Source organism: Conger conger, chromosome 11, assembly GCF_963514075.1.
Source record: "Conger conger chromosome 11, fConCon1.1, whole genome shotgun sequence".
In the NCBI taxonomy this organism is placed as follows: Eukaryota; Metazoa; Chordata; class Actinopteri; order Anguilliformes; family Congridae; genus Conger; species Conger conger.
In genome coordinates this window covers 20,686,681-20,702,684 of record NC_083770.1, presented here as the reverse complement: position 1 = coordinate 20,702,684, position 16,004 = coordinate 20,686,681, and the positions used below count along the sequence as shown (strand labels likewise).

At 42.3% G+C, this 16,004-nt stretch overlaps 1 protein-coding gene across 2 annotated transcripts in view; it reads right to left on the bottom strand.

Annotated features, from left to right (window-relative positions):
• Positions 1 to 13,322, bottom strand: part of smarca2 (SWI/SNF related, matrix associated, actin dependent regulator of chromatin, subfamily a, member 2) — a 42,546-nt gene extending 29,224 nt beyond the window's left edge. For both annotated transcript variants that reach the window (XM_061259568.1, XM_061259569.1), the window contains exons 1-9: positions 13,205 to 13,322; positions 11,251 to 11,509; positions 10,573 to 10,702; positions 7,330 to 7,656; positions 6,319 to 6,420; positions 5,331 to 5,577; positions 2,611 to 2,737; positions 2,027 to 2,200; positions 489 to 662 (exon numbers count right to left, since the gene is read on the bottom strand). In XM_061259568.1, the coding sequence (XP_061115552.1) occupies positions 489 to 662; positions 2,027 to 2,200; positions 2,611 to 2,737; positions 5,331 to 5,577; positions 6,319 to 6,420; positions 7,330 to 7,656; positions 10,573 to 10,702; positions 11,251 to 11,478 (1,509 nt within the window). In that variant the 5' untranslated portion in view covers positions 11,479 to 11,509; positions 13,205 to 13,322. The remainder of the gene's footprint in view (positions 1 to 488; positions 663 to 2,026; positions 2,201 to 2,610; positions 2,738 to 5,330; positions 5,578 to 6,318; positions 6,421 to 7,329; positions 7,657 to 10,572; positions 10,703 to 11,250; positions 11,510 to 13,204) is intronic.
• Positions 13,323 to 16,004: the final 2,682 nt, after the last annotated feature.

The following is a 16,004-nucleotide window of genomic DNA, read 5'->3' as shown; positions in this document are numbered from 1 at the left end:
TGTTGCCTATAGCCTAGTGGCTAAGGTGCCTATACCCTAAGGCTAAGGGGGCTATAGCCTAGCAGCTAAAGTGCAATAGCCTAGTGGCTAAAGTGCTATAGTTTAGTGGCTAGGGTTCCTATAGCCTAGTGGCTAAGTTGCTATAGCCTAGTTGCTAAGGTGCCAATAGCTTAGTGGCTAAGGTCCTACAGTGATATAGACTAGTGCCTAAGGTGCCTAGAGCCTAGTGGCTACGGTGCTATAGCCTAGCAGATACGGTGCTTGACCGGGACTTGAAAGGTAGGTGGTTGAAGCCCTGGTGTAGCCACAATAAGATCAGTGCAGCTGTTGGGCCCTTGAGCAAGTAGGCCCTTAACCCTGCATTACTCTGGGGATGGATTGGCCCCTGCTTAGTCTGATCAACTGTAAGTTACTTTGGGTAAAAGAGTCATAGTAATGACTATAACAGTAATAATAATCAGACAGCTCTTTCTGGATTGGCCACGTACCATCAGACGCCTCATCCTCTCCTTCTCGATGCGCTCCGTCTCCTTCTTCTGCTCGCGCTCCGTGTTGGCGTGCCAGGTGGCGATGGCTTTCGTCAGCTTCTGGATCTTTCCTGTGATGGAGCGGTGGTATTCCTTAAAGTCCTTGGCATGTTGAAGAATACTGTTAAGGTATTCCTAAAAAAAAAAGAGATAATGGAGAAAGTCAATAGATATTTGACAAATATTTCCTCCAATTAGTGTCCAAGTTTAGATAGAAGCTCTGGCCAGACCTGGGTCAAATACGTAATTGTTTTGAATTCAAATGCTTTTCTGTGCTAGGTTGATCTTGCCTGGTGCAATTGAGCCAACCAAGAGGACGAGAAGCAGAGTTTGCACTTTTAGACCAGATAAGCTCAATAAAGCCTAGAAAAGTATGTGAATCCAAAACAATTATGTATTTGACCCAGCTCTGGCAGTTGCACACAATGAATGAGCTGGACTAGCCTGTGCAGCTGGTGCATGGACTGAGTGAGCTGCAATATCAACCTCTTGGTTACTGGTGCTCAAGAAATCATTAGAAAGTCACCAAAGGTCTCCAAAAGCTGCTATATTTTATAAATGTTTTATATTTGGTCAGTGCATATGCCTCCAGCACAATGTACTTTGTACACTTTCCAGAGCTCTTCTGTGGCCTGAAAAAGCCTTAAGCACAAATTCTACAGGAGCACTGCTCCACAACCTTTCTTTTTTTAATATCATTTTATCATTGTTTTCCATTTCAGACGTTCCAGAAGCAGGAATAACTCTGTTATTGACTGCCCCAGAGTGTGAAGGAGAAGTACTAGAGCTTCATCAGCTGTCATATCTGTAATGTAAGGCCATAGGTCATTTTATATCATATATCACAATTCAGCAAAGCATAACTCTCACTTAACAATTGTGAATCTTCCCTTGAAGCAAATTTTTAAAGACACCCAACACCAAGTTTTCATATAGTCTTCTATATTGAAATTTCAGGTTCTTTGAATGTGGGGCTTCTTTCAGACTCACCTCAGACACGTAGGCAGACTAGATTTCATAGCTTTTGTCATCATTTAACATGTGAACTGAAATGTGTTTGCTGCCGTCTACAGAAAAGGCCAAGCCAGAGGACTCTTCTTTCTTAGAACCTGAGTACTAGCATAGTGAGACTACACGAAGATCTTTAGATAACTTATTAAAAGCAAGACGACTGTGACTAAAATTACAAGTGTGTTTACATCGTCCCCTTGGATGGGCCTCCATTATTTTGATTCACGTTCAGACACGTTCATTTGCGTGTATCCAACACCAAAATTGACTCGCCAGACTGCAAAGGTTAATAGCAAGTCTACTGTTTACATAGCAGGTCATAGTTTACAGCAGGATACATTTTTACTGAAGCAACAACCCTGATGTTAGTTTCCACTGAGATCCTTGTGAAGGTCGGGAGCTGAAACGAGCAGTTTGGCCCCATTGTGCCTGGTTTGGTCAGGTTTGATCCGGTTTGGTCCGGTTCAGCCCGGTTTGATGGACCGTACCTGGTGCTTCTGCCTGCGTTTCCTCTCCTGCTCGATCTTCTGCTGCTTCTCCAGCTTCTCGGTCATGCGAGCCTCACGCAGGGTCTGCCTCTTGCTGCGTTTGTAGGCCTTTGAGTTGAGTGCCGTCTCCAGCGTGGTGTCCCTACGCATGCAGGCCACCACATCCTGCCTCAGCTGCGAACAGGGAGAGACATGACACTCACTAACACATCTGAAGACTTCCACCACAAAATGGTCAAATTCATTTTTATTGTACACCGCACAATTATTAAAGGTTCTAATAAGAATTTGTAGTGGTGGAAGAGACCAGATAAGCTCACTGAAGATTACAGTCAAATGTCGGCATGGCCTGCACATTAAGTGTTTATGCTATTATGTTCAACCAAAGTGTGTGTAAAAAAATATATATTTATTTCAAAATATTTCAGCCCATGTTGATGTCATTTAAAACTGTACAATAAGATGAGAAAAATGGCCACTGTCATAGCAGTGGTCATTCACAGTGTAGCGTGAATCAGTTAAGATTTAATCAGTTAAGATTTAAGAGAGTTATCCAAACCAACACCTGGCCAGCTAAGCAGTACCTGTCTCTGAAAGTTCAGCAGCCTCAGAGCCTTTAGTTCCACAGTAGCTTTAGTTCTCAGGTCAGGGGGTAGGGAACCAGGCAAATTCTCCAGCTCCTGGATTCTATGGGCGATCCTAGCCTGGAGTCTGAAGAGTTAGAAACAGGAAAGATAAGAGCTCAGCTGCTGCATTGTTCTTCTCTGCCCCCTGTTGGTAAAACATCCTTACTGCACGAGATGTAATGTTCTCAACTCAGACACATACATCCAAGTGTTTGTTTTTCGTCAGAGTTCATAAATCACCAGAATTAGGTCGCCAACTGTGCTCGTGAACAAAAACAAACACACTAGGATTTATTTGTATAAGTCAAGTCGTGCACAAACATTTACTAAATCCCAGTCACACAGCCAACCAATAAGGGACTTCCGTTATTTTTAGCACAAGCATCTCACAGCTTGAAAGAAAAAAAACAACAAGAGTGCTTAAAAAAACTCAAAGACAGATACCACTTGAGTTCTGCAAGTGTAAATATGGATAGTTGTACTAACAGATGAATCCATCCTTGTCTAGCTATCAATTAATCACATTATAAGTCCAAAAATATAACCAATGAAACTAATGTCCAAGTACAAGCAAATAGTCACGCGCCATCATATGAAGAATTATCAAACAAGTATCTTCTTTCTTGATGATGTTGAGGTGATGGATCATGGGATGTTCTGAAATGTCATATAAAAAAAAAATCACTTCCCTCAGGCCATGGGCAATGTTTCGTCCGACGTGATCTTCAGGAAAAAAAACACTGTTTGGAGATATAAATCTGCGTCGAGCCTGTGAGGCTAATGTAACTCGATTACACCAGATGTGTCGCGTGCACGTAGCGGAAGCGAAACGACAGGTCACAAGCATTCTGTCACACCCGAAGCGCTCTTCTATGAAAGCAGGCTACTTTACTCCAATTGGCTGTAGTTTCATGTTTTATCCGAGGATGCATCATTATATTAGCCTAATTGACACATTTCAGTTTCGGCTTTAGGTTTCCAGGCCGTCTGACAAGCTTCTATTCTCTCCGTGATAAAGGATAAAAACATACAGTAGCTATATAAATGGCAATGTCAATATTGGCAAATAAACTACATCTTTTGTTTTAACGTAGAGAAAGAATACAAGGCATCCAAATGACTTAAATGGGCTGCATCATGCAATATCTGCTGTAATAGGCAGGCATTGCTTTCTATATTCCATCTTTCTCAAGATGATTATGATGTTTATGTGTGTTTACTTTGAGTTATGACTGGTGACTGGAGGTTGTCGTGAAGCCAAGAGGATACCATCCCTGTATCTGGGTTATGCATTTAAAAAACGCTGAAACAACAACATTACAAATAGGAATGCAGAACAAAAATCGTTTTCCCTCGATTTTCTTGTTTTGTGGGGACTTGTAATTGAAAATAAAATGTGATTAATCTCACAGCCCTACTGCATGCCTGCTGTTCCCACGTGTGGCTGTGCATTCCACCCATTTTCCCTGGAATAGCTTTTACAGGCGGTCATACGAGCAGTCTGCTCCCGGTCAAGAGTAAATATTTGCTGTCTGTACAAGACGCACCTACATGTGTAACTTTTGTCCAAAGCCCATAAATCCGCCACGCTTTATCTGCTACTGAAACGCAGTCCTTGAACTCGAAGCACAACAATCTCCTCCCACCCAACTTTCAGCAAAGTAAAGTCCAAGTGGGGATTGTGGAAGAGCGTGGAAGTTTCTTTCAGTCCTGACACAGGTCAGCGAGTGCCATTACAGCAGATGGTATTCCATTTATAAAACACCTCGAGATGACAGAAAATAGGGGTACCTAGTCTCCAAACCCCAGGCAATCATGAAACAGACAGACACAACAAAATCAACAAATTGTTCTCTCACGCGGCAGACAAAGGTTTTTTTCAAAAAGTTTTTAAAAAATGGCCCCACTACCAAACAAATTGCCCTTACTGTGAAAAGAAGGATTTCTAATGTAGGTCATGTAAAGACCAGGCTCCACCAAACAGCCGAGACACGACGTGCCGAGACTGCTTTAGAACGCCTTTAGAATAAAGTTTTATCGGTGTGAACTGTTCAGTTTTAGAACGTCAGCTCTCGGCGGCCGGCGTTTCAAAAACTGAACATGCAAAGTCTTAAGCCCGGAGTTTTAGAACAATTTGTGATTATAGTTACAGTCATCGGTCATCATGGAAACAGTAGTTTATTTGTTTACTCTGCGTTTTGGGGTGGACTGCTTAATTTTTTTAAGATCTAAACACTGACGTTCAGAGATTTCTCTAGTCTTGTCTCATCTTGATTTGTCTGTTTGATGGAGACTGGGCTTAAGTAGCACGTTTTATTTTTCTTTCAAAATTCTAATTCAGTGTTCTAGAACTCCACTGCTTTCACCAGTAGTGATTGTGACATCAGCATTAGAATGCACAGTTAAGAACATTCTAATCACTCTAATCATTTATGTTCTTACATCTTACACCAGGGATACTCAGTCTTACCCAGAAAGGGCTGGTGTGGGTGCAGGCTTTTGTTCCAACCAAGCAGTTAAACACCCGATTCTATTCATCAACTATTAAGAGTTGTTGCTAAGAACCCTTGATTAATAGAATCAGTCAGTGGTAAGGTAAGATTTTGCCTTCCAGGGTTATGGGTGGTCTGGATGAGGCAGTAAACAGAGAGGGCCAGTGTAGGGAGGTTCAAACACACCGGTACTCCCTCTCCTGCAGGATCTCCACCGGGTCCAGCCCCTGGGGCTTCTGCACAGGCGTGACGCGGTTCTGCTTCTGCTGCAGCTGGAACATGGGCGACGGCTGTCCTGGGCCCTGCTGGGGGGCGGAGGTGCTGGGCAGGGGGGCCGGGGCGGGGGAGGGCTGCGGGGGCACGGGGGAGGGTCTCCCGCTCTGCACCGGGACCACCAGCTTCTGAGGGCCGCTGGCCACCTCGCCGCTTTGTCCTGAAACACACAAGAGACCATTATGAACCGTCCCACACACAAATCTAATGCACCCATCACATACACTCAGTCAGCACTTTATTCGGTCTTCATTAGACACATTTTTCTTCTACCCATCCACCCATCCACTTTAAGGTTCAGCTGGTTGTCATTTTCCCCCACAGAACTGCCACAAACTGCTTTTTTTTTTTTTTGCACCATTCCCTGTCAACTATAGAAACAGTTTTCAGCGATAATCCCAGGAAATCTTCAGTTTCTGAGATACTCAAATCACCCAGTCTGGCACCAACAATCATGCCACGGTCAAAATCACTGCGATCACATTTTCCCCCATTCTGATGGATGATATGAACATTAACGGAACCACGTGACCCATATTTTCTGTCACACGATTGGCTGATTAGATAATCATATTAATAAGTAGGTGTACAGGTGTTCCTAATAAAGTGAGCGTGTGTCAGTCTTGTTTTTGTATAATGACTTGCATGGTCACATTTTAAAATTTCCATATGGGCTTCAGCTAATTGAGCCCTTTCTTATTTCACAGAGTTCTAGAACTCTATTTTTTATTTTACTTGTGAAACATACCTCTCAAAGGGTTAGTTTTCAAATTGTTCAAAAATCCATAGTAATGCATGAGTGCAGTGGTGGATCACTTTTTATTAGAGGAAGAATGTTCATCGAGGCTATTCCTCTATTAATTTCTTACAAAAGAAAGCTCTGAGATAACACAGCACACACCTTCAGGCCAGGGTTTGGGTCCTGGGATGGGGGCATGTCCTTGCATCCCAGGGGCAGGGCATGGTCCGGATGGAGGCCCACCCATTGGATGCACTGGCATACCTGTAATCCAATGAGCATCCAGCACACACAGGTGAATAAACAGTGCAGGCCTTCGTCCATATTCCACTCAAGCAGTACCTAAAAACTGAGCCACCTGGGGCCCTGTTTAGGCATGTTACTGACCCACCTGGAGCTCTGTTGCACAGGGGCTACTGACCCACCTGGAGCCCTATGGTAGGGGAGTTACTGACCCACCTGGCGCCCTGTTGTAGGGGAGTTACTGACCCACCTGGCGCCCTGTTGTAAGGGAGTTACTGACCCACCTGGCGCCTTGTTCTAGGGGAGTTACTGACCCACCTGGAGCCCTGTTGTAGGGGAGTTACTGACCCACCTGGCGCCCTGTTGTAGGGGAGTTACTGACCAACCTGGCGTCCTGTTCTAGGGGAGTTACTGACCCACCTGGAGCCCTGTTGTAGGGGAGTTACTGACCCACCTGGAGCCCTGTTGTAGGGGAGTTACTGACCCACCTGGCGCCTTGTTGTAGGGGAGTTACTGACCCACCTGGCGCCCTGTTGTAGGGGAGTTACTGACCCACCTGGCGCCCTGTTGTAAGGGAGTTACTGACCCACCTGGCGCCCTGTTGTAGGGGAGTTACTGACCCACCTGGAGCCCTGTTGTAGGGGAGTTACTGACCCACCTGGCGCCCTGTTGTAGGGGAGTTACTGACCAACCTGGCGTCCTGTTCTAGGGGAGTTACTGACCCACCTGGAGCCCTGTTGTAGGGGAGTTACTGACCCACCTGGCGCCTTGTTGTAGGGGAGTTACTGGCCCACCTGGCGCCCTGTTGTAGGGGAGTTACTGACCCACCTGGCGCCCTGTTGTAGGGGAGTTACTGACCCACCTGGCACCCTGTTGTAGGGGAGTTACTGACCCACCTGGCGCCCTGTTGTAGGGGAGTTACTGACCCACCTGGCGCCCTGTTGTAGGGGGGGTTGACAGGCTGCTGCATGGTTGGCAGGCTCCTCTTCCCCTGCACGGCCAGCTGCAGGTTTTCGGGCAGAGGCTGGCCCCGCCCCAGGATCTTATAGGCCAGGATCTGGGCCCGCAGCTGCTGCAGCTGCAAGGGGCTGAAGGCTGAGGGGCCCCTCCCCTGCTGCCCCAGGGCCTGGGGGTCCACCGGCATCATGGGGCCCGGCTGGGCGGGGGGCATCTGGGGGGGTGTGGGCCCCCCCCCGGACATGGGGCTGGAGGCGTGTTCAGGCACCCCCATGGGGGAGGGGTGAGGGGACATGTAACCTGTAATGGGGAAATATATATATATATATTTACTCCACTTATTCCACTTAATTCCACTTTCAAAATGCACCTTTTGCATGTCTTTATCTCAACTACAAACAATGAGAGTTCCCTCTTAATTCTTTACCAGTGAATACTTGAACATATTAAGCACAGTTGTACGGGGGGGTTACACATATTACCACTGATGAAAATGACCTAAATCTGGCACTCCATGCATGGATGTAATTGCTGATATGTTGACGATTGTACAGTCCCTTCTAAATACACAAATAAAGTGTTGAGTGTTAAATTGACACTTACAGAGTACATAGGATCCCCATTAGACTGTACTCTGTTTGAGTTGAATTAACACTGGACTTTTTACAGAGTTGACCTACTCAAATGGATTACTAAACCCATTTGAGTAAACGGTAAATGCCAGTTTAATAAAACCTTGCCAATATGGCCTGCACAACCTGAAATTCCGCTCTGTTAAATTGCAATCATCTGTAAAAGGCCATGGCAAGGTATAACAATTGCAAATGGCAAAATTTTCTAGTTGCAATATACAGTAAATTATGTAAATAATCAGGGCAGGTCAGGAATATCTTAATTCTCCAAAAAAAATAAAAATACAAAGAAAATGAAACAGAACTGGTCCTTCAGTCTGACAATCATTTATTTAGTTTATGTATTAAGTGGCCTGTTGTTACTATCATCTACACTCTGTGAGCACTTTATTAGGTATTTATTAGACTTCTTATTATTACTTCTTTATTAGACATCTTTTGCTGCAGTAGTCTATCCACTCAGAGGTTTGATGCGTTGTGTGTTCAGAGATGCTCTTCTGCATACCACTGTTGCAATGCGTGGCTATTTGCATTACTGCCACCTTCCTGTCAGTTTCAACGAGTCTGGCCCTTCTCCTCTGACCTCTCTCAGTAACAAGCATTTCTGCCAGCAGAACTTCAGCTCACTGTTGTTTTTTGTTTTTTGCACCATAGAGACTGTTTTGTAAAAATCGTGAGATGTGCTGGAACACTTTTATGCATTGAGTTGCAGCCGCATGATTGGCCGATTAAATATTTAGCTGGTGCACAGGTCTATCTAATAAAGTGGTCACTGAGTGTAGTTTAAATGCCACCGAACAATTTATATAGCAAGGGATAAGCGTAGTGGGCATTTGTTTCTCTTAATTTATTTCTAAACTATAATGTGAAATGGGTCTGCGAAAAGCCATTGCACAATTTTACCTTCCTCCCTAAAAATGCCAGAGTTAATTGAGACAGAGTCAGACGATATTCAGTACATTGCCAGATGCTGGGAAACAATGGATTCATCAGGTCTAAAGAGATTCAGCACATAGCCAGATACTGAGCAACAATGGATAAATCGGGTCTCAAGAGATTCAGCACATAGCCAGATATTGAGCAACAATGGGTGAATAGGGTCTGAAGAGATTCAGCACATAGCCAGATACTGAGCAACAATGGATTAGTAGGGTCTGAAAAGTTTCAGCACATAGCCAGATACTGTGCAGCAATGGATTAGTCGGGTCTGAAGAAAAGGGGAGCAGCTGTGAAAGCTGCATTCGGTGATTCTGAGGGATGGATGAGCGCTTTAACCACAGTCACTTGGCTTGAGTCCTTCTCCTCTCCTCTCGTACAGAACATGGTCCATGTGAGACTCCAATGGCAGATGGCCCTCATCTGTGCACCCGGCTGGTGGGAGTAGTAATGTAAAAATAGCTTTGTGCCTGCAGTAACTGTATATGCCTGCATGTGTGTGTGCACATGTGTGTGTGTGCCTGCAGTAACTGTGTATGCCTGCCTGTGTGTGTGTACGTGTGTGTGCATCTGCGTGCACACATGTGTGTGTCTGTGTGCATGCATGTGTGTATGTGCACGTGTATCTATACACATATGGATGCTAAGAACTCTCATGAAGTGTTTTTCATACAGACTTTAAACAAGTCTTATCTTATTTTGTTAAACTTAACTATTATATATCTATTAATATGCTGCACACCTATTACTAGTGAATTCATAGTATAACAAGGTAATAAATACGAAGGTATCATATAATGAATAAAAGCTCTTCCACTGCAAAATTTATCAGAAATTTTTTTATGGAATCATATCCATCCAATAAAAGGGCAAAACTGCTAAAATACCAGCTCGACAATTTATTTAGCTAAAATTTACCTAAACATGACAATTTAGTTTAGTTTAATTGTGACTATTATCAGTAGCACACTAGTGCAGCAATTACATCCAGGATAAAATACACAAATTATGTATATTCAATGTAATGTCAATAGATGTATTTAGATAAAAAATGAACTACCTATTTAAAAAGCTTTAGCATTTTTTAACCGAAGATATAGGGAGGAGTTGTTATTCCCAGCCCTGCTCTACAGGGAGTCTGGTCCCCGCTGTGCTGAGTCAATGCGGAGTCAGGAGAGGAGACATAATGAAGAGTTAACAAACAGGATTAGCCGTAAATAGGCCCTCTCCCTCGCTCTCATCACAGTGTGAAATGGAGATGAGAACTCAGGCTAAGCGTTTTGGGGAGAAAACTGACGAGATTGTGAAAACCAGAGGTGCAATCTTGGTAATTTCGCAGCTAGATTTTTAGAAACTTTCAACACTTTTAATGTTGCTTAGACACAAAGAGTTTTTTGAGTTCATTTTTCCTTCTCTAAGAAATATCAAAAACCAACATGCATATTGTACATGTATCATGCCAGAATGCCCAGAATAACAAACATATAAATACATAATAAGATATAATAATGATAACATGCTAAAGTAAATAAGTAAATAAAAATTGCACTTCTCATCCTGGACTGCCTCGTACCTCCGAAAAGACTTCTATCAACAGAGAGCAATTTGTGAGAAAACCTGAGAGCGATTGACTATGAAGAGCGGTTACCTTGGCTGTGCTGGTCCATGGGGCTCTGAGGAGGGCCCATTCCACTGTGCAGTGACCTCATCCCCATCCCCTTCATCTGACTGAAGTGCATCTCCTCCCCAATGCCTTTCTCATGCATACCCTCCATGGGCTGAAACCACATCAACACAAACAGTGCTGGAATGTACGACCACATCTGTCTCTCCTTCCTAATAAATATGACGTCAGTGTAGCGCTCACACGTGAATGAAACGCTTGCCTGAACTTGGCTGTCCTCCCTGAAGTGCCAGTAAAATTTATGGTTTATATATGTACACAAGGTGTGCAAAAAAATTGACTCACACTGCGAGACTCATACACTGACCCTGCAATGCCACACGCAATCTCCTGCTAACACCGTCTTCTACTATCATCCTATCACCTCAAGTGTGAGAAACTGGTTATTTTAGCACTGCTATAAGACCCATTGTTTTGACTGCATTACATATTGCATTTGTATCTACACTACTGTTAGTGTATCTTTGTTATGAGTCAGTCAGGATAATAGTGACAGCTACATGACACACCCCCATTCCAGGACCCAAGTGATATCTACGTGAATAAGTGTAAATGTACAGCTTGTGTGTTGGTTGGCAAACACAATATCTAATGGCTAACTGAACTGAAGCTCTAGTCAGAGGACACCATTTTGAGTTGTACCTTGTGCATCTGATGCATGCCCTCCGGAGGGTAATCTCCTGGCCCCTGGCCAGGAATACTGTGTGGGACACTGGGTGGGCCGGGGCTCGGCCCCATCATGCTGTGCACAGAGCCAGGAGAGGGGCCGGGGCCAGGGCTGGGGCCCAGGATGGGCCCTGGAGACATGCCCGGACCGGGGGAAGGGCCAGGGTGGGACATCGCACCTGATGGGTCCGTGGGGGTCGACATCAGCGATGATGTCACTTCCACCTTCTGAAGCCTGTAGAAGGAAGAATGACTTAAGCTTAAGTTCCTCATGATTCAATAATAACTTTTAAACATGCAGATGCAGACAATCACCGTAAAGGCTCTTCAAATTGTTTAATCTACATATACATATAATATAATTCATATTTTAATCAAACCAATGTTGGTTGTTTGTGCAAAACGTTCAAACTTAAATCTAGGTCAAGCGTCGCGATTAAAAAAATAAAATAAAGAAAGAACATCTTTAGTCACTTACATCGTTCAAAATAGTGGGAAAGCCCAGAGAGGGCTATAACGGCACCCCTATCACTGCAGAACGAAGCGTGCCCTAATTTGCATAACAAAAAGCTATTCATCACTGTGACACGCCTTCAAGCTGACCCCTTTCGACTGCTAAAAGGTACATCAAAGCCATAAAATGAACTACATATGCCAATATTCATGAAGCGCATGCCGTCTTTCTATTAATAGCCAAACACGCTCAAACAGCAATCGAGCTGGTTAGCTAGCTAGTTAGTTGGGTTCAGTACACGCAACCAATTCGCTGAAAAGGGCAATTTCACCTTCTAAAGATCTTCTTAGCGCTATTCTATTTAACATTAAAAATGTAAAACTGTAAGTGTTCTGTCATTAATCGTGTGTGCATTGTTACAATGTAATGCATATTCACGGATTTTATTACAACGTTACAAATGAATATAAGACTACTTGTCAGGTCCTTAAAGTGGAATTCGTGTTTTTAATCATTTTGCACGAAGCCAGTGAAATTTACGAAAAAAACGAACATTTTCCAGTTTGCTATATAACGTCAGTGCCTAGCTACGTTATATACGGAAGCTAATTTAGCATGTGAATTGTAGCTAAGTTTGTAATTAGCTAACAAAAATGGGAACCTGCCTTGCTAAATAATCGATATTTAACTACCTAGCTATCGTTTTCAGGTACCCGTATTCCGTTATAGAATACGCATGGTACGGGAAGACACTAGCATGCATGTTAGCAAGCTAACATTAGCTTTATACTTCCTGACTAAAATATTAGCAAGCTAACTTAGCTGGTCTGACCGTAGGCCTCAACTTGTTTCACCCCTTGCAAACTTCATCTTTAAACTTCAGCTAACCTCAGCCAACAATGTGTATTTTTCCACCATCATTTGTTATTATTCAGGGACATTTTTCTGTCACATTTAGTTATGAAGCAGTGCTTGTCGAGCTCGTCGTGCTTCCCATTTCACGAAAGCAAAATGCCCGTTTCTAAAATCTACTGTACCCGCTACAGTACACAGCGAGGGTATTGCTATATTTTGGGAAGGCTCTAACGTTACTGATTGGATCATGATGGCTTCCCCGGCCGCTGGTTCTCTGTCCTGTAACGTTACCCCCAACTTATCTACCGCAGCTCGTGAAAATCAGGGAAAAGTTCACAACATTAAATGCGTCCTGAACCGCTCATGCATAATTTACCAGTAATACTGCCAACTTCTACATATTATGCGGAAAGTAGGTCAGCGCATAAGCGATTTAGCTCGCTAGCTAGCCTGCTAGTATCAATAATAAGTTCAGAAAAGCAAGGGCTAATGCTACAGGCTAGCGTCAGATTTTACTGTAATGTGCAGTACGTATTAATTATACACAATCCTCTTTATAGAACTGTTACACAGACTTAGAATCAATTGTGGTAAAATGAAATGAATAGAAGTCTCGTTTACCTTATTGAAGAATACAAAGAAATTGCACCCTAAAATAATATTTCGGTTTCAAAATATGACTGCCATCAACAGTTCCCATCCCCCCTATTTTGCTGACACCTTCAAGTTCAGATTTTTTTTACATGTGCAGTTTTGATTCGTTGAGACTACAGGAAATACCACCCAACTTCGCGAATGATTGGCTCAGGAGCTCATCAATTGTATTTTCTCCCTTGTTGGGCGGAGCCCTATAGCCCTCAAATGCGTAGAAAGTACTGGAACAGTGTATGCAATCCAGAAAAAAGTCTTTATGATCGGAATGGGACAAGCGTATGGACGCTGTTCAGTAAGGAACATCTTATTTGGTAGAAACTGAAAAACGGTGCATTTTCAGTCAAATGTGTGAAACAAAGAATGCGACGAATGCAATAAAATCAGATGACAAAACGTTACAGTAATCATTTTTTTTGCAGCGCATGTGGCAAGCTTACAACCGTCTAGTACCCACTCAATTTGCCCGAATGTAGGTGTGTTTATATTCCGCAGTTGTCAGTTGAGTTAAATAGCTCAGTTGGACGTTAAACTGCAATTCGTTTTGGTCTCATTTTAAAATAATTTGTCACCGATTACGAAACGTGTGAAAAGCTTGATTTATGAAGCAGCGCAATCTCCATTTCTCTTTTGGCAGGTAAAATGTCAAGGTGAAATGTCATGCATGTCGTGTTACGTATCAGGTAGCAAACGTATCATGTTTCATTGGTAAGTAAATGCACGTAATATAATGTAACTACAGAAGCACGACGAAATATCGCTCCCCACTTTCTGACGCGCATTTAAAAGCAAACAACATTTTTAACAATGAATTGATTTCGGATTCTTTAGGCTGCTTTTAAAATCTGCACATTGACCTTGTTGGTCTCGCATCTTGAAAGTCGGAGAAGAGTGGGTTCCCCCTCTTGGTTCCATATTATTTCCTTTTTATCGATTAGTTCTAGGCTTCTTGTTTTAAGTATCTACGAGCTCTATTAGCAAATATATTTCGTCAAAAGGCGTATGGAATAGGCTTAAAAATAAATGTGCCTTTATTTGCAGTTAAGACTTAAACACACATTTATGTTCAATGCGATGGTTACACTTACAGAGTCGTCAGAACTATATTTATGCGAGTCAGATGTACTTTAACATTCATTATATTCATTGGCTTTTGCATTAACACGATATTTAACTTTAATTCGGAGAAGATGTACATGCAAAATGCATTCATTTAATGGTCGTATTTGGTGATAGTGATAACTGAACGTAAATAAATGATGTTCAAAGTTGGCAAAAGCCAGTTGTAGGATCAAAATATTTTGCGTATACCGCTTTCAACCACATGATGGCAGCAACGACTTATACTACACGACTGGATCCCCATTGATTGCAGGCATTCCAGAGAAACTCTGGATGAATTTGCGTAGACATTAGCGGTCACCTTTATTATTGGCATGAACACCTGGGTAGACAGAGAACCGTCTATACACTCTAAGCAAACATGTCTTATTTTAAATGGTCGAAAACAAACTAAGATTTACATTGTGTTGTTAATAGTTCAATCAACTCTGCCTTAGACCGACTAGGGCAAACAAGATGAGTTGGTAACATTTGCATTCTGCGATATAAAAACCTTTGTTTATTTAACACAGAATCCCAGCTGTTTCCATGAATCGTTTATTTGTTTAAACGTGAAAGTTTAGAGTGCCTATTTTCTGATCACTATAAAACACCCACAATACATTCAACATCACCCTGTTGTATGCAATATGTTATATCCAAATTTGATTAGACTTTTTATTTTGTAATTTAAATAGTAAATTGCTCATACACAAGTGTCATGTTACATACACAAAGCACAAATAAAATAACAGAAGGAAAATAAACTTGTTTCAATTGTTTCAACTGTTGATATAGCAAATGTGTTTTAATTTGTATTTAGCTAATGTTCTTAGCTTTTTTTATTTTTTTTCAGCTCAAATCAACGGTCAACATAATTAGCCTTATACCTGATCTGATTTGGTTTGTAACCAAAATAAAGTGTGAATTAAGTCTGATCCTCCTTTTATCGTGAAATAATCAGTGGCAGTTACAAAATGATATAGAAATGGTTCTGCCAATTACCATACACCTATGAACTTAAATACCAATCCTGCGCTCCTAAAGTGTTTCCAGGGTCATCTTGCAGTCTTCTGCTTTTCCAGGGTGGATCCACCTGTGTAATTGCATCAGGTGGGTAGTGACCGCGCGATCGGAGTTTGAATGACAGATTAGGATTTTGCGGTTGTTCCCCTGCCTGAAGACGCGAACCACACATCCAAATTAGCGCCCCACACAGGTGTCCAGCACATACTGTTCATCTCCCAGGTAATGGACTGTGAAAACACTTTGAAATGGTGTAGATATCATTGTTCTTTCCCTCGCTGGGTATGGATGGGGAGCTATGTGGGTAGGCTAAAGCTTTGTTTAATTCCTTCAGTTTATCCCTCTTCTACAGTTGGAGACATTTATTATCGATTACATGTAGTTATAATGGAAATATCACTCTCTGATTCATATATAAGATTTCATACAACAAAGTAAGTAAATTGCTTCGAAATAAATGATATCCTAACTAAACTGTAAACTATCAGTCAGTGGATTTCTAATTGCCGTTTATATATATATATATATATATATATATATATATATATATATATATATATACCAGTATATCTGATAAACTACTTTATTGTCTTTAAATAAAGGTAGTCTGACAAGATACAGTACATGTCATCTGTATATCTTG